At 40.1% G+C, this 19,371-nt stretch overlaps 1 protein-coding gene across 1 annotated transcript in view; it reads left to right on the plus strand.

The window, feature by feature from the left end:
* Nucleotides 1–291: 291 nt before the first annotated feature.
* SLC5A7 (solute carrier family 5 (sodium/choline cotransporter), member 7) overlaps nucleotides 292–19,371 on the plus strand; it is a 22,607-nt gene continuing 3,527 nt past the window's right edge. The window contains exons 1-5 of the mRNA XM_010290865.1: nucleotides 292–469; nucleotides 7,204–7,317; nucleotides 10,337–10,492; nucleotides 13,720–13,868; nucleotides 18,432–18,575. Of these exons, the coding sequence (XP_010289167.1) occupies nucleotides 292–469; nucleotides 7,204–7,317; nucleotides 10,337–10,492; nucleotides 13,720–13,868; nucleotides 18,432–18,575 (741 nt within the window). The remainder of the gene's footprint in view (nucleotides 470–7,203; nucleotides 7,318–10,336; nucleotides 10,493–13,719; nucleotides 13,869–18,431; nucleotides 18,576–19,371) is intronic.

A 19,371-nucleotide genomic window follows, 5' to 3' on the forward strand; every position in this document is an offset into this window, starting at 1 on the left:
TCTGAGAATTGCGTAGCTTTCAGCCACATCATACGCTTCCCATTGTAATCACAGGTTACAATTGTTGCTCCACAGGCATTTTAATTGGCATGTAATCTTAATTTCGATTACACCTGAAATCCTTATTTCATATAAATTCACCAGAATAGTCTCTTTAATAACCACCTGAGTTTTCTTTGTGCACTGACTCTAAAAAGCACCTTACTGGGTTTGTTAAAAACAGACCTATTATTGCATTCTCTCCAGAGGTCTTAATGAAATAGCGGTCAAAGAAGCAGTCAGGACTTCAGCATGGCTTTCCATGCAGAGGGGCTGGTGGCCATAGTTGTATTCTACCTGGCTATTCTGGCAGTTGGGATATGGGCTGCTTGGAAAACCAAGAACACTGGCAGCGAAGGAGATCGCAGCGAAGCTATTATAGTCGGTGGAAGAGACATTGGCTTGCTAGTTGGTGGATTTACAATGACCGGTATGTAAAAAATCAAGTCTTTTTTTTTTTTTTCCTAATCAGTGTATAACTTGTCAGTTTTCCATCTGAATGAAGAAGTGTAATCTGCATGTTGAATATGCAAAATGGAGAAAATATATATGCTTTTCTTCCCAATTGCTGCTAACATTGTTTAGTGAACAGCCAAATGCAGCATCTATATAAAATCAACAAATACTTTAAAATTCTATTTTAAGAAGAACTTATTCTATTTCTTATTCATTGCTTTCATATTCATCTCTATATCAGATATGTTTGGGACAAAAGTATAGAATTGATATAGATTAACAAGAAATCCAATTTTAAAATAACTGTTATTGTTGTTAAAGCCATCCAAATTGTTGAGTTATTTTTGTTTAAACTGAGTAAAACAAAGTTTATATGCAAAAATATATGGGGGACTAGAGTGCAGCATCAATTAAGAATGAGTTTCTAAAAGAAAATTGGCGTAAATATAAACTTGCAATTCCACTGATTTCAGCAAACTTACTTTGTGGATCCTTTTAGCTTCTTTTGCAGCAGTTTGACAAAATAATACTTTACTGTGAGTAGTGGTATCAGTATGAAAAGTCTGGGTGATTCACTGATTTTGAAAGCACTGCTGTCTCAATCCCAAAGCCCGTCGAACCAGGTGTCTTACTTGGTAAACAAGATATTCTCAATATGGTCCAAAATCTAAAGTCTTACAGCTAACATATGGGATTGGAACAAAAATGCATTATAAGAAGAGTGAATTGTCCCATCATTTTTATTTAAGCAATTTAATTTTTAAGCATGATTTTTTTTTTAATTTATTCTAAATCCTATTCAGGCAAAGCCCTTTCAATTGCCAGATTGGATTTATCAGTTTCTATTTATGTTTTGCCCTTTTGCCCTGTTCTGGTTTCACAATTATCTAATAAGGAAGAAACACATAAAAACTTGGGCCAAAATTCTGTGTTCTTTAATCAAGAGAAATTCCTATCCCCTTGCAGAGGCATTTTGCTCATTCAAAGATTGAATATTTGGATATCGAGTGAAGAATGTTTGTAAAAGTCAATAATGTTTGAATATGGGCAGATTTTGCTGTAATTTACTGTATCACTTATCCATTGGCTACTGAAGCATCAGATATGATGAGATTCTGCTCATAACAAGAGCTGGTTTGACTGCTTTCTGCTGAATGAAATGTTTTCAAGAGTACTGAAACCAGAATATTTTGCAGAGATAGTGTCTGCCACAAATATGTAATCATTAGGTCAGGGGAGTGGAGACGAAACAAGACATCCCGCGTGCAGGTGGTTATGACTAACAGTTTTGCCCGTGGAAGAAGGCACAAATTCTGGTCTCCTTAATCCTATTTTACAGGAATATTTTTCATAACATCTGAAGCAGAGATGAGACTTGAACTGGGGTTTCCTATATTGCAGGCAATTTCTATAACCACCACAATTCACACCCACACATGCTCATCCCATTTCATGCACGCTCTAGAGGTGGCGTAGTGTTTCATCTCTGTGGTACAATACGAAGCTGATCCTAAAGCCTTTGCGCAGCTAAAACGCTCATGGATTTCATACTGTCAGGGTTCACATACCTTCTCACCTTTGCCTTCCATAAATACGGCAGTTAAAGCTTGAGATGGCAGGAAATTACACTTTTGGTTTCGGGGAACCACACCTGGCACGCAAAGTTAGGTGTGGGCACAAGTCTACTGAATCAGGGGTTAGTCCGAGTTTTGTCTCAGTGACGGTGATTGGGATGCTTAGTTTGTAAAGACGTAACAAAATAATTGTGAAAGTAAGCCGATCAAAATCTGCAATAATTTTTACTAAATGGTCACATTATTCAAGGGCATATTTGCTACTTTAAAAATGATAGATGCAGATTTAGCACCTCATAACCATGCCTCCAGAGATATATGGCTATTCCAACATAACCTTTAAATTTTACAGATTTAGTTGTCTAAATATGAATTAAAAAAAAAAAAGCCTACTCCATAAAAGGAAAACAAGAAATTTTTAAAGATCTCCAGAAAGGATATTGTTAGTATGGACATGAAGTACTTTGGGTTATGAGATAAGGCCTAATTTTGTCCTTCTTGTCCAAGACAAACAACACCATGTTCCGTGGGTGTTGGTTTAAATATTGGCAGCAATTTCTAGGGCTACTTGGTGAGGAGGATGACAGAACTCAGACAATAAATTCAAAATAAAATTCGTAAACATCGTGACTCATAGGGACAGACTTAAGATTCCTGAGAGATTATAGTTGTTTTTCTAAATGGCATTGAAAAGCCTTAAAGTAAATGCACTCCCTATGAATAATGGCTATGGACATATTTGGTTGTATACTATGATCCTGAAGAAACAGCTGTATCAACTAGCTACTGAAACGCCTAAACACAAAGCCTGTTGAAGGCTGTGTCAGCAATTAGAAAGAGTGAGAAGCTTGAATTGTGGATGGATCACAACAGCTCATATTAAAATCAGCTAACATTGTACCATAGACATGACTTTAATCTGTGTATTGTTTTTACATGATGACAGTTAAAGTGTTGCATTAAATATTAGTGTTCCTTAATTTGTGGGTGAAATTCTTAAGAAGTGGTATCTGTGACAAACTTGAGTCTATTCTGATTTCAGTGACTGAGTTTAAAACCCAAAGAAAATATATGAGCTTACATAATTGAATGCTTACAAACATGATCAAAAAGGTAATAATCTATCGATGTCATTTTTTTTCATTTTAGTTGGATGGAGCTACATATCCTTCCACAAGAAAAAAACAATATTATAAAATTCTTTTTTGTAATCTTTAGGTTAGGATTTTCATTTTACAGACCTTGATGAGTTGATTCAATAATTTGAGTGGTCAGGCAAGGGATCATTTACAAGGAAGTGCCAAAATCTCTGATTTTAATCATGTGAGATCATATAATCATATATGAGAAAAATATGTAGATACATATATATCAATATATATAAAGAAATCTGATATTTATTTCTGTGTTCCTTATATGAACTAGGAGCATAACTGCACTCCATATCCTCAGTACAGTCTGATCATTTTTTAGGATGCATGTTTTAAATGGATGTTGCATTTTTTGGTCCTTCAGATGGCAGACAAAGAGAGGATTAAAATAGATTACCACATGAGTGTTTCCATAGATTATTAAATTTTATATTCCTTTTGTCTGATTTAGAAAAGAAAAAAGAATTTCACCAGAAAAGGTATTAAACTAACTTTAAATTGTGGCTTAGCAAACGGAGGATCAGAAAATTATTATCTAAGGTTGAAATCCCATCCAATCATATCCCATTATTTCTTTTCTAAAGTATTTACTGATGTCAATGTATGTGCTGATTACCCATTCACCCCCTCAGAAAAAGCCATATAGCACCTTTCTAGAGCTCTGGGGTCCTTGGCAGATGTTCCAGAACAGTCTAGTGCACACAAAAATTCATCAGCAGCTGGTTTTTCAACCCCCAACCCAGAAATCAAGAAATCAAATTGAAAATAAGTGCTAAATCCTCCATGCCACCTTACCCAGCAATACCAGTCCATAGGGCATTGTTCCCCTTCAGCCAGGGGAGGGCAACGGCCCCCGCAATACCACACAGAAGTGAAGTGACTTGGCCTTCTCCAGAAAAAAGGGAGTTAGGCACAGCATCGAAGTGCCCCTTGGAGAACACCTGCCACCTCAGTAGCAACCCCAGGCAAATCGATGTCAGATGTTGAAGCCTCCTTGCACCACAGCTGCAGCAATGCGGGACATGTGTCCTTGACTAGGGGATATTATTCCTCATCTAGAAGTGGATATCGTTCATGCAAAATTCATGCTCATGTTTTTTCCAGGGAAGAAGACAAATATAATTCCCTTTCTAAATATTTACCTTTGTTATTGTGTACAGGTGCTTACAACCTATTCCCTAAGTCTATGCTGCTTGTGACACAATAGGCAACACGCATCCCAGGTAGTCATGGACTCAGTGGTAAATGGCTCAATGTCCGTGTGGAGATCAGTGACAAGTGGTGTCCCTCAGGGGTCTATATTGGGACCAGTATTATTTAACATTTTTGTCGGGACATGGACAGTGGAACTGAGTACGCCCACAGCAAGTTTGCAGATTAGACCAAAATGAGTGGTGTGCTTGATACCAGGGAAGGGATGCCATCTAGAGGGATCTGGACAGGTTAGAGAAGCTGGCCTGTGCAAACATTATGAAGTTCATCAAGGACAAGTGTAAGGTCCTGCACCTCAGTCGGGGCAATCTCAGACTTACCCAGATAAAGGCTGGGCCATGAGTGGATTGAGAGAAGTCCTGTGGAGATGAACTTGGGGGTACTGGTGGATGAAAAGGTGGGCATGAGCTGGCAATGTGCATTTGCAGCCCAGAAAGCCAATCGCATCCTGGGCTGCATCAAAAGAAGCATGGCCAGCAGGTTGAGGAAGGTAATTCCGTCCCTTTCCTCCGCTCTGGTGAGACCTCACCTGGAGTCCCGTGTCCAGCTCTGGGGCTCCCAGTATGAGAATGACATAGACCTGCTTGAATGGGTCCAGAGGAGGGACACGAAGACAATCAGGGTGCTGGAACACCCCCTGTATGAGGACAGGCTAAGAGAGCTGGCGTTGTTTAGCCTAGAGGAGAGAAAGCTCCAGGGAGACCTTATGGAAGCCTTCCAGTACTTAAAGGGGGCCTACAGGAAAGATGGGGAGGGACTCTTTATCAGAGAGTATAGTGATAGAATGAGGCATGATGATTTTAAACCATCAGAAAGAGGGTAATTTAGATTAAATATTAGGAAGAAATTCTTTACTCTGAAGGTGGTGAGACACTGGAACATGTTGCCCAGAAAAGTTGTGGATGCCCCCTCCCTGGAAGTGTTCAAGGCCAGGTTGGGTGAGGCTTTGAGCAACTTGATCTAGTGGAAGGTGTCCCTGCCCATGGCAGGGGGATTGGAACTAGATAGTCTTTAAGTTCCCTTCCAACCCAAACCATTCTGTGATTCTATGGTTCTATGATTCTAGGACCCTGGTAACCAAAGTATCATCTTCTCACTTACCTTAATACACACTGTCAAGAGACAAAAAATCCCAAATGTCTGACAACTTTTTATATAGATTCTGTATCCCTGCTCTTCCCATCAAGGATCAGTGTTCACCCATCTTCTCCATGTGGTCCCACATGGGCATCTCACCTCTTCTCTTGTCTCCGTAATACACAATGGATTTTGATACCCAAAAGGCTACCAAGAGCAGGGCTCCTTGGGTCACTTCTTTTGTTGCAGACTCTGCATGCACATCCCTCATACAAGCCCATTATACTATTTCCAACAACAGAATGATCCATTCTTGTGTTTCAAAATGCTGAAATGGAGACAATGCTGTGGTTGCATTTAGATCTTTGATTCTAAAGCCATGGTGTAATTTAGCATCAAGTTAAAAAAAAATACCCTCTGGTAGTATTTGAGAGTATTGAAAAGAGTGGCCATTTAGATTTTAATGAAATTTCTTTAGGAATTTTAATTAAATATTCTTCATTTGTGTTTATCTCTGATTGTTTGTCTTAAACACAAAATCAAGTTTGCTTGTTTGATGGTGGATGATGGGAAGATTCTGAAGGATGCTGAAGGAAAATAAATTTCTTACAATTGTGAATTTTTACACAGAAAGCTTGAACTACTCTTACAGGAGAAAGCAAAGGCTTCTGAAGCAAATCAAAATAGTATTACAAAAATCTAGAACTTGTAATTATCTGTTTGCCCTTGTCCAAACTACAGACTCAGATTCATAAAACTTGTTCATTATACATTAAAGAAAATCAAGAACTTTTTGCATGGAATATGCAAACGGGAAGAGATAAACTTTTTTAAGTAATTGGTTACAAATTATTTTTGCAGATGTAATCACAATACATTTCTGTGGTGGAGATTTTTCATACATACCATAGGTCCCAAATTCTCAAATGTAGAAACTTCCCTTCAAGGCAGAGAATCAATTCATTAAGGTTCATATATTAAAAATTACTGCTTTTTAGAGAGATAAAATCAGAAATATTATAGATAGCACAATTCACTTTTGGAATGTCTTTGGGAAGCACAAAAATAAATCAGTCAAATTTTAGAACTCAAATAGCAACACAAAACCACCACAGCCCTATATATGGAAATATGACATTTAGGGAAGTCAGAGTTTACTAACTGTGCTTCGTATAGTCACAATTTAAAATTTAGCAAGGTTTTAAGGGCAATTTTTTTCATGAAGGCCCTAGTAAACGGTGCATTCATTAAACTCTTGTCTAATTTAAATGCTTTGAGTTTTCGCAGCTGGGATGACTTTATCACTGTATGTTTATTGTTCTTCTTCAAATTCCCCCTTACATCTGTCCTTCATTTGGACTAACACAAAGAAAACAGTAATGGTTAATGAGTTGATGTGATTCCTTCATTGTAAACAAGTAGTGGGGTACTCAGCCCTCACATCTCCACTGACTATACAGAGGCTTTGACACTTCGATGATTGTCTCAGTCCATCTAACTTCTTTTTTCACGTGCTTAGGTTGCAAGTTTTTTGAATTAGGACTATCTTTTATAGAAGGATGCTGTATCTGGCACTTATACAGTTCATATAATAAAAACCAGCAATATTATAAGTGATGACAATTTCATTCTACTATGTGTGAGGATTTCTTTCTTTGTGCACATTAAAGACTTTTCCCCCTCTTCTTTTTCAGCCACATGGGTTGGAGGAGGTTACATCAATGGGACAGCAGAAGCTGTGTATGTCCCAGGCTATGGTCTAGCTTGGGCTCAGGCGCCTATTGGATATTCCCTTAGTCTGGTTTTAGGTAAGCAAAGAACTAAAGCTAATAGTCTCACGTTTTAAGCAGTTCTGATGACAAGTCCATCATATGAAATGAAAGAATGAGGGTCTGATAAAAGGATTCTGAGGTAAACTGGATCCCTTCTGCTGATAGGTTTGTCTATTAAAAAGAAAAACAGAAAATCACTATAAATAATTTGATACCTTAAGTCTCCTGAATGCCTTGGCAAGACCTATTTGATCATTACAACCATAGTGATCTATGGAAATCACAATCAGAAAGGTTTTGTTATGGGTTTTTTTAAGACTATATATACACAGCTTTATATATTCAGGTTTTCTTTAAATGCCTATATGATCTGGAACACCAGGGCACCTATAAATCTTGGAATTCAAGAGTGGCAAATATCTTTTCAGGTTAGGGAAGTGCTTATACCTTATAGCTCTTCACCAAGAGTCTAATTTGTCTAATTTTGTGTAGGAAGTCTGTAGTAGAATGAGTCTATTTCCTTAAAATTGGACCAAGCATCTTCTTAAATGGGGTACTAAACTCCAAATCAGATGTCAAATGCAAATACACAATCCTGCTATGTGCAGGGTCAGAGTGTAAAATGCAGACAGCATTATAATTTTTTGATGCTGTGGCTTCTGACTCCTCAAATGTAGTCTCAGAAATAATAGCTCTCACTGTGTCGCAGCCACATGGAGCAGCTTGCAAAGAAAGTATTGCCTTGTGAGCCATGATGAATACACCACTAAGTTGTCAACTACATCCTCCCAGTTTGTGAACAGATCATGTCCCTAAGGCAACTGCTGATGCAACTGTTTAAAAAGAATGTTGTTACAAAAAAGAATCCTGTTTTCATCTTTCATTAATATGACTGGTATATTAGCCTTTCTAATAATACTTGACCTCTCAGTCTATTTTGAGTCTTTTCTCATGGTCCTCCCACGTAGTCTGTCCCTTTGTTTCCTTTGGTTGCTTATCCAGGTCTTCTTGCCCCTTTTGTTTCTTCATATACAACTCGGTTTCCCTCCTGACTGTTTTTTCCCCTTGGAAATGCTTTCCTATGGCCTGTCCTGGCTGTCCTCTCTTCCCAGGCAGAAACCTTCCCCATCATAGTTGTCCCTTTCTGGCACATGTGGTTCAGCTCCAGTTCCAGTAGTAGTTCCCATCCCTGAGAGCAGCTCTACTTCCTGTAAGATAAACAATAACAGTAGTTGTCTGCCTGGAGATCAGTTGATATCATTATGAGGTCATGAGAGTCATGATCCATCATCGATGTCATTGAGCAGTCATTAGGATCATAGTCACAAGCATCTTCCAGACTCTTAGCCTCTGTAGAATTGACACAAATCAATAATAGCAGAAGGGGTTGAGTTAGCCTTTCCCCTCATTGTCAGCTGTTTTTAGATAGACAGACCTTTTTTCCTGGAAGTTATAATGGCCACTGCAGAGAAAAGAAGTCTGTATCTTGTGACCCACATATATCTCTCTGCAGAGCATGGAGAAGAAAGCATTTCTGTAAGCATGTTCTGTACATGCAGGTTTGAGGGGAGGAGTTGTTTATCCTTCTTTAAAAAAATAAATCAAAAGTATAAATACAAGGCTGGAAGAAATATTACTGTTTCAGATTGGAAGGATTTAAGACTGACATAATCTCCCTGTTAGTTCAATGTTGTGCCACATACCATTTTTCCTAATTTTTCAAGCAATTTAGTTTTAAAGATTAGAATACCTCTTATTTCCTTTTATAGATGCTTGAATGTCCTAATAGATTATAATACCAGTGACTCTTTTTTTTTTTCTTTTAGTTGGCTTTTGTAATGATGATGTAACAAGTAAAATAGGAACAGGATCCATGACAAATCCAAGAATAGTAAAAAAATGCTGGAGGGTTTCTGGATCCAAACAACCTGGCTAAAGACAGTGTTAACATAAGCAGTATAAATAAATCGTGATTGGTAAGCTGGTACCTTCTGTTCAGGGTACTTAATGAAATGACATATAAGTGATACAAGGCAATACATGGAAACATGGAAAATCTTCTGTACAATACAATGAATACATTACGTATCATGTGATGATGAACTTAATTAAGGGTTGCCAAATACTGTATAGTAGATTTTATTGGGAACTGACTGGTTTTCCAGGGTTTTTTATTGTGCCTTATACATTGCATTTCAGCAGTTTTACTGTGGTAGAAGTCATCTTAGTTATAGTCATGTGCAGATCTCAGCTACACAGGTTTCCATACAAAGGCTCTTGCAGCTTTCCTGAGATATGTCCTTGCTTTCCCCAGCCAGAAAGAATTTGAGGACTGTACGTTAGAAAGGTGTTGCCTTTGCACATTATGTACATACCCAGCCCGTATGTCAGCCAGGCAGAGCAGAATTGTGATACATGAAAATTCCTGAACATGCATAAGTGAAATAAGTGTATGACAAATGTTCGGGGAGCCTGACACCTGCAGAGCCCAGAAGGCATCTGACCTACCCTGCAGGTGTAGTCAGGTTGATTTAAGCATACATAACAAATCTGGACTGTCTTGGAAGAATCAGATTTGCTGTGTGTGCACTAAAACATGTGTGAACTCATATTTATGATCCAGGAATCCCAGACAGTTTTATTTTTAGATTAGGACCATGTGAAAATTCATACTGGATTCTGCTCTAAGACTGAAGAGGATTAGGTAGAAAAGCCATTCCCTTAGGCTGATCCAAAATTAGACAAACCTCTGGCTATCCATAAGGGCAGATTAAGTAAACTGAACCAGACAAAATAAGAAAAACTTATTTTTCATTATCAGACCATAGAAATTAGTGGTGTGGATGTATTTATGTAACTCTGTAGACAGATGTAAGGTAAGAGTTCTTAGAGGACATTTTAACTGTATTTATTTCTTAAAAAAAAAGAACAACAAACCAACACCAAACAGTAATACTGACATTTTTGTATCCTTAACTGACAATCAATGTTTTACCCCTTAATGGCCATGCATTTCTCAACTGCAGCTGGTGTCTTATGCTACTTTTCTTTGTAGGTGGCCTTTTTTTTGCAAAACCCATGCGATCCAAAGGCTATGTGACAATGCTAGACCCTTTTCAGCAGCTCTATGGAAAAAGGATGGGAGGGCTACTGTTTATCCCAGCTTTAATGGGAGAAATGTTTTGGGCTGCTGCCATCTTCTCTGCCTTAGGTAAGGAATAAGCAGTATAAATATTAATTTTTCCAGGTAGAAAGGATTAAGAAAATCAGAAATGCATTAAAGTTCTGGCTTCAAATGCTAACTGTCCTAGCCAAATGATGCAGTATGTGACAATTCTCAGACCCATGCTAACTAGTAAATAAACCTGGTTATGGCACCCAATTAATTATTCTGGTAATGGAAAGACACGCAAGGTATCTATTCATTTTAAAGTACCTTTAAGATGTCCCTTTTTAAAGAGCATGAAAAGATTTAGCAACAAATTTCCTTTAATTGTGAAGGTGACATGAATGATTGCAAGTGTCCCTTTTGTGTCAAGCTTGACCCAGTTTCTCTTTTACACCACTGAGATCACAGAAGCCAGTCAAAAATTCCCTTAAGGATATGAAACGTTATTGCCAATGCATCTAAACAAAATAATCCTTTGCATATAGAAGACCTACATATACAGAACTTTCCATAGCATGTAGCACACTTTCCGCAGAAGTAAAACAGATGCTGATCAATAAATTGAAGTATTATTAAATTTGAAAAGGTTTTCTACTTGGCAAAATGAAGAAAATACTTAGGATTCAAGAAAGGATTCAAAGAATTAGTGGAACTATGACTCAATAGAAAAACACCCAACTACTCATCCAGTCCTGAAAAAAAAAATCAGTTTCCAGGGTTTTTAATTATACTTCAGGCCTGAATTTAGCAATCCCTTCAAGAACGCAGAAAGCCCTTGAGTTGAAGCACCAGTAGTTGACTGTTACCACCAGCTAATCATACTCATAGTGCACATGCATGTGGTAATGCTTTCTAGCACAAGCTATTTTACACAGAAAATAAACTCTGAAGGTAGTCTCCAACTGTGCTCTGATGAACTGCAAAGCAATGGGGAGCTTGTTTACCACAATTTCATGAAAAAACTCTTAAAGGACTAAGAACAAACTACATGCTGAGGTGAAAGGAGTTAAATAACTTGAAGTCCACCTGGATTTGAATCTGGCCCGGAAGGGCGGCAAGAAAGGCTTCTACGAGTACATAATCTAGGGAAAATGTGGACTGCTGTTGAATAGAATAGGGAACCTGGTGGCAAAGGATGTGGAAATGGTTGAGGCACTCAGTGACTTCTCTGCTTCACTCTTTGCTCTTAAGACCAGACTTCAGAAGTCCCAGGACCCTGAGAACCATAGGGAAGTCCAGGGCAAGGAAGGTTTGCTGAAGTAGGATCAGGTGAGGAAACATTTAAATAGACTGACAGACACAATTTCATGGGACCTTATGTGATGCATCCTGCGAGTGCTGTGGGTGCTGGCTGATAGCATTGCAAGGATACTCTCAGTAATCTTCTGAAGACTGTGGTGATCAGGGATGTTAATGAAGACTGGAAGAAAACAAATGTCACTCCCATCTTCAAGAAGGGCAAGAAGTAGCATATCAGGAACTAAAGGTTGGTCAGCCTCACCTTGATCCCTAGGAAGGTGACGGAAAAAATACTCCTGGAAACTACTTCCAAACAAAGAAGGTCAACAAGGGGACTGATCAGCATGGATTTGTGGAGAGGAAGTAATTCCTGACCAGCCTGACATCTTCAGGATGAGCTGACTGACTTGGTTCACAAAGGGAGAGCAGGGCATGTTGTGGATTTCAAAAAGGGTTTTCTACACTGTCTCCTGTAATATCCTCATAGACAAACAGATGGAGTACAGACTGGTAAATGGACAGTGAGGAGAATTGAAAACTGTCTGAATTTCTGGTCTCAGAGGGCTGTCAGCATGGAAGCCACTTGGTGGCCAGTCACCAGTTGTGCACCCCAGAGGTCAATACTGAGTCCTGTATTATGTAACATCTTCATTAATGACCTGGCTGATGGGACCAAGTGCACCTTCAGCTAGTTTGCAGAAAATATAAACTGTGAGAAGTTGCTGATAGACTAGATGATGTACCTCAACAAGCTGCATAAATGGACCAACAGGATCCTCATAGAGTTCAACTAAGGGAAATGCTAAGTCCTGCTCCTGAGGAGGTACAACCTGATGTCCCAGTACAGGTTGGAGGCTAACAAGCTGGAAAGTAGGTTTGCAGAAAAGGACCTGGGAGTATTGGAAGGCAATGAAGTTGACTATGATCCAGCAATGTGCCCTTGTGGTAAAGAAAGCCAATGGCATCCTGGGCTGCATTAGAAGGACCATTGCCAGCAGGTTGACAGAGGGGATCCTTCCCCTTTACTCAGCACACATTTGGAGTGCCGGATCCAGTGCTCCCCAATACAAGAGACATGGACATACTGGAGAGAGTCCAGTGAAAAGCCACAAAGATTATTAAGGGACTGGGGTATTGGCATATAAAGAGAGGCTGAGAGAGCTGGGACTGTTGAACCTGGAGAAGAGAAGGCTCAGGGGGATCTTACCCATCTGCATAAAACCTGATTTGGCAGTGGGGGAAACAGGATGAAGAAGATGGAACCAGGCTCATATCTGTGCTGCCCAGTGACCCAGCAAGAGGCAATGGGCACAAACAGAACTACAGGAAAATCCATTTAAACTTAAGAAGAAAAAACAAATTTTTACAGTGGGAGAGGTCAAACACTGGCATAGGTTACCCAGAGAAGTTGTGGAGTCTCCATCCTTGCAGATAATCATGACCTGACTGGACGTGGTCCTGAGCCACCTGCTCCAGCTGACACTGCTTGAATAGGGACCTGGACTAGACAATCTCTAGAGGTGCCTTTTAATGTCAGCAACTCTTTGATTTTATGAGCTGTTTTGTGGAGACTGACTGGTCAGCTCAACATTGTGGTTTGTTTTCTACAAATGAAATCTGCTCAATGGTATTTGGAAAAGTTCTTGGTTTCTAGGTCAACAATGGAGGATGGATTCTTGAAGGGAAGCTTCAACTGTCTGTGCATGGCTGCTTTTCCCCGGGCAGAAGAAAAGAGTGTAGTTCTTACAAAGCTTGAACAATGTAAGGAAAGACTGTTGGGACCCTTCACTCCTTCATTTCCTAAGAACCTGTAAAAAGACTGATGCTAAACTTAGACCAACAGGAGCCTTCCTTTTCCCACTCCCTTCAAAGATGCAGAAGGGGTGTGCAGAAGATAAAAGAGGGGAATATCTTTATAGTGTTGCTAAGTGTCATACCAGCACCTGCATATGCAACTTAGCAAAGAGGAGCCTTCTCATCAGACATACTGTGACATACACTAACACACAGTGCTCTGTTTTTCCCCTTAGGTGCCACTATAAGTGTGATCATTGACATTAATGTCAATATTTCAGTCATTATTTCTGCCCTGATTGCAACTATGTACACGCTTGTGGGTGGGCTTTATTCTGTGGCCTACACCGATGTAGTTCAGCTCTTCTGCATCTTCCTGGGACTGGTAAGTTTGGCTTTTTTTCCTTTCTTTGCTGAGGATTTTGCCCTGAGCATTATGATGATTGCTGAGACCTATTGCCCGTCTTCAGTTTTGGAACTGCCTTCACTGGTTCCTTCACTGTGGAGAAGGAACATTCCCACTCACAGAGGCCTAACTTTAAAAAGTCTGCATTTACATCAACGTACAGCCCGTGCTTTGACAATAACGGTGACCGAGAGGCCCAATTCTTTGGCTTTATTCCAGCCAGTCTGATGGTGCAAACATTCTTGCAATTTGCCTGCTGAGTAAATATCTAACTCAGAACAGGACTGGAGCTGAGTCCTTCCTTATCTGTCCATAGGACTGTGGCACAGGCACTGGAATGAGGCATCAGAGGCAGGAAGCAGTCGGTAAAACAGTCCATAAATGCTGGCGTTGGACCCGCGGAGCTGATACTCTCCTGCTTCTCCTTCCTGTAGCTGTCACCTACTCACGCAACTTAGTTAACCTCCTGCTTTAAATGGCCTTCTTGGTTTTTCCCTCATTTCCCTCCACTGTCCTTGGAGACCGTAGTATAGGAAGTCTCATCTGATGACCTGGCTGTTTGAGTATGGTGGTATGAATATCCCCTCATCATCTAGAAATGATATGCTAGTGGGTGGACTTTTCTTTTAGTTACTGTTGTTCTTTAAGCCCTACTCTGAGAAATGTCAATGCATCAGGGCTCAGATCACAGGGGTGCAACCAAAGAAGCTGCTGTCTTCGTTTGCCAGTGGCAGTAATAGATGGTCACAGGTGTGCAGACAACTGGGACAGGCTGAAATAAATGGGGTGGCTCAAGGGGAAGGAACTGAATGGCACCTTGGGGACCCAGAGTTGTTTCGCTGCTTTCACCGCAGTTCTTGTGCAGCACCAGGGAAATTGCTTCAGCCAGTGCTCACACAGGTGGTCACTAACCAACCCTCTGTGTGTCCTCATTCTGTGTCACTCTACTGTGATGCTTATGGCCTTATTTGCAGAAGTGCTAAGCATTCCCTGTGGTAACTGACTTCATGGGAATGGTGCTAAATACCCTGAAAAAGCAAATCCAGGTTCCAGCTGGCCACCTCAAATGAGAAGTTATTCCAGACCTTCTTTCATACCTTTGTTTTTCACCTGCACTGTGGAGAAAATACTGTCTCCTTCCCTAACATGCATGTTAATATTTGTGAACTATTCAGCTTCTACAGATGGTGTTCATTACAAAAACTCCCAAAATTGTAGATAAATCAAAATATAGAAATACTTTTCCAATGAGAAGAACTCACGCACTGCTAAAGACCCTAATCCCATGGGAATAATGACATGTGATTCTGTATTAAAGGCAGCATGAACCTGATGGAGGGGGAAAGCAAATGAAGTTTGTATAGCAGTCTTCTAAATGATTGCATCCACAGCTTTAACAGTGTTCTTTCAATTCAGGTTGGGCTTTTTACGTAATTTCCCATTTGAAATAAACAGCAATAACATCATGTAGAAGAAACCATATTCATAACATCAAGAGTCATCAGTGGGGCTGGAAGCCTCAGATAGCATCTAAATATGCTCGTGCTCTAGGTGAGGCGGTTTTAGACGAGATGGGACACTTTCACAGAAGATGTCACAGGCTCGCGTATCCCAGCTTCTCCTCCAGGATCTGGAGCAGTTTGTATTCCCACTGGCACAGAGCTTTACTGTTCATTCTTCTAATGCCTGTTCCTCGCCTGCTCCTTAGCCAGGAGGAGATGCTGTTTGTAATTACTTCTGTTCCCTACCCTGGCTCCTAATTTCAGCCACAGCTTCTTCCTTAGGCTTCCATAACCTCTACATCAGCCACTCCATGTAGTTCCCTGGTTTTTGCCTTACAATCCCATGCAGTGTCTCTCCTTCTCTCCTCAGTCTCCTGTACCCATATCTGCAATTCTCAGCTCTTTGTCTTTATCTCAGCCGGTGAGTCTTTCCCTGATGCTGCACCATATCCCCACTATTTACAGACTCCTCATCTGTATTATTAATTCCCCATTCTAAACCCTTTGCCACCATGCAGAAGTCTTTTTTTTCTGGTTTCCAACCACATGAGTTCCAGGTCCTTCTAGCTACCTGCTACTTCTACCCCTAATCTTCAAGTCCCAACATAAAGTCCCAGTTTCTGTTTCACTTCCTCGAGTCTTGGCTTTATTTGCCCTCCATTCAAAACAGTGAATTTTCTACTCCCATCAGAAAGGGCTCAGTGAAGAAATTGGGTCTATGTCTATATTAAGCAAGTTAAACAGTGCCAAGGTGAAAAGAGCATCATCTGTAGTGCTTAATTGTTAACACAGTCCTGGCACTGTTTTGGCCCACACCAACTAGTATTTTCCCAGACAATTCCCAGGAACAGTTCAGGGCTGTCCTTCTTGGCAGGCAAAGGAGTCTAGATGTATAGATGTAAACCACAACATGTCAGCGAAATTCAGGGTCAGAGAAAGCATTTTATTTACTAATGTAGAGGGAGTCCTCAAGACCACAATGAGCTAGATTAGTCAGGAACTGGAATGGATTACAAAAGCCTATAATACTTTTGCAGTACAGCACCTATTAAATCATGGGCTGTGGCATGCAGGCTGAAGATGGATCTTTAGAAATTTACCCTACTGAAAATCTCAGCTGAGTATGGGCAAACTACAGTTCTTCAGAAGCTCATCACTTGGACACGTTTGAGATTTGAGATTCACAAACAAACATAAAAAAATCCATTTGACATCCCTGTTCCCTGTGAATTTCTCAACAAGAAGAGTAATAACATCCATTAATTTTGCTATTGTCGTGGTTTAGCCCCAACCAGCAACTAAGCACCATGCAGCCGCTCGCTCACTCCCCCACGGTGCGACGGGGGAGAGAATCGGAAGGGGAGGGGGAGAGAATCAGAAGAGTAAAAGTGAGGAAACTCATGGTTTGAGATAAAGACAGTTTAATAAGTAAAGCAAAAGCCGCGCACGCAAGCAAAGCAAAACAAGGAATTTGTTCACTACTCCCCATGGGCAGGCAGGGGTTCAGCCATCTCCAGGGAAGCAGGGCTCTGTCACGCGTAATGGTTTCCTGGGAAGACAGACGCCATAACTCCGAACGTCCCTCCACCCCTTCCTTCTTCTTCATCCCAGCTTTATATACCGAGCATGACGTTATATGGTATGGAATATCTCTTTGGCCAGCCTGGGTCAGCTGTCCCAGCTGTGTCCCCTCCCAGCTTCCCGTGCACCCCCAGCCTGCCGCTGCAGGCCAGCACGAGAAGCTGGACTGTCCTTGACTGCTTAGCAACAACCCAAAACATCAGCACGTTATCAACAGTTTCTCATCCCAGATACAAAACATAGCCTCACGCTAGCTTCTATGAAGAAAATTAACTCTACCCTGGCTGAAACCAGGACAGCTATATGTTTATTTTTTGCTCAAATATCTTGGAGACAGTTGAAACATTTTGGTGATCTTCCCAGAAAAGCCCAAGCAGACAGTGAGAAGGGAATCTTTCTGCCCAAGTGGTTAAACTGGCAAAGTTTAACATGTAACTGAGAACCGAATTCTATGATATGTGATAAACAGCCTCAGTAACAGGCAGTGCCGCAAAATACTCTTCACACGCACATTATTGCAATAATTGTGCAACAAAGTAGAGGAAGATGTTTGATGTCCCATCCTTGCTCCTGTTAGCCCATACACTTAAATGTGATCAGTTAGATTGTGATTATCTGTATGGTTTTGCATATCATTGGTTCCTTAAGGATGTCGTGCTTGTGCTGGTCTATTCCATATAGCACAAAGCCTGGTTTTCATCTCAGTAGGAGCTGCTGAGGTTCTCCTCAGAGAAAGTTAGTGAGTTACACCATCACAAAATGAGTTGGCAAATAGATGCTCAAAAAGTCCGTTGGAGAAGGAAACAAGCCTTCTGGCAGAAACTGTCTCTTGGAAGGGTTTCTCAACTGATTTTTTGGCCTAGATCAAAAACAGAGAGACTGGAAATCGTCAAGAGCCCAGACTGAAATCACCTTCAAGACAGAAAAGTGCTGTAACACTGGGTGCTCTGGAGCAAGAGATGGCAGTTCACCAACAGCACCCCTCTCTTGTCAGAATATAATTTTGTATTGAATTAAAAACAAATTCCCAAACCTTCAGGTGTGTTTGTGATGTCTTATGCCTATATACTGGCAAATTCTGATGCTATTGTGTTCAAGTTTATATGTAGACATTTCTCCACAGTATGGTCTAGGAAAGGGTGTAAAGAATACGTGTGGAGTTTAGGGAAAATAAAATGAAGATATATAAATGTGTCTTTCCTGATGATTTTGTGATTTACACTGATTAATTCTCTGCTCATACTCACACTCTCCAGGACAGAGGTAAGCTATCCATTACCAGAGCTCTCTGGATTTTGGACAGGCACATAACCTGACTTTTCTGCAAGTCAACTCAGTAATTTGGCATTTGATCTGTAGCATGCAAGAAGAAGAAAAACAGATCAATGTTAATATTAAAATTTCACAGATTTAGAATGCTTTCTTTAGACCTGAACATAGTGTTTCTCTTTGATTACAGTGGATCAGTGTACCCTTTGCGATGTCCCATCCTGCAGTGACGGACATCGGGCTCACAGCTGTGCACCAGGTGCACCAAGCACCTTGGCTCGGATCTATCAACTCACTTGACATTTACACATGGCTGGACAATTTCCTTTTACTGGTAAGTGGTGGATTGTATGAAAGAATGAAGCATTTAAGCACTCACACTGTGTTACTGTGGCAGCTGAAAATAATAGAGTCTAGTTAAGAGCTTCCAGCAAACTGAAAACTTTTACCCTCTTGACTCCTGCTCTGTATTTCTGCACATTTGAATGATTTCAGTGAAATATCAGTAGAATATTGTAGCACAGCTGTCAAAGTCAGCATTGCCAGGAATGCAATTTAAATATCATCAGGCTGAAAGAGTTGACTTATGCTAAAATTAATTAAAAGTGTGCAGCTAATACTTAACTGATGTCATTGTTGGCAAAGGAATTTATATATTGCAGAAGGCAATAAATATGTTATACAAATGATTAAGTATGCCTTAGGTATAGGTGATGTAGAAAAAGCTTTGCAGAGATGGATGGATGAATTCATACATGCACACATGCCAGAATGAATTGAGGGCTTTTGTTATTTAATACCTATGTATTACACATGGGATCGGTGGTTTTTAAGCACTTTCCATTAGATGATCTAGCAATACGTGCTAACATTTTCCAGTCTCAGTGTCCCTGAGCAACTCTACACTGTTTTTATTATCATGTTCTACTTTGGGTTTCCTTTCTCCTTCTTCTTTTTTTTTTTTTTTTTTAATACTCTCAACCAAAAATCTTCAGAGTTTTCTGATAATCGGGCTGTTAAAATATATTATTTTATCTAGCTTAATTTTTTTAGACATTTTCAGAGAACCAAAGTATGACATTAGCTCAAGCAGCTGTATTCTGTCTGGTAAGCCTGAAGGTTTCATTCCT

The sequence above is a fragment of the Phaethon lepturus genome, unplaced genomic scaffold, assembly GCF_000687285.1.
Source record: "Phaethon lepturus isolate BGI_N335 unplaced genomic scaffold, ASM68728v1 scaffold15597, whole genome shotgun sequence".
Taxonomy (NCBI): Eukaryota; Metazoa; Chordata; class Aves; order Phaethontiformes; family Phaethontidae; genus Phaethon; species Phaethon lepturus.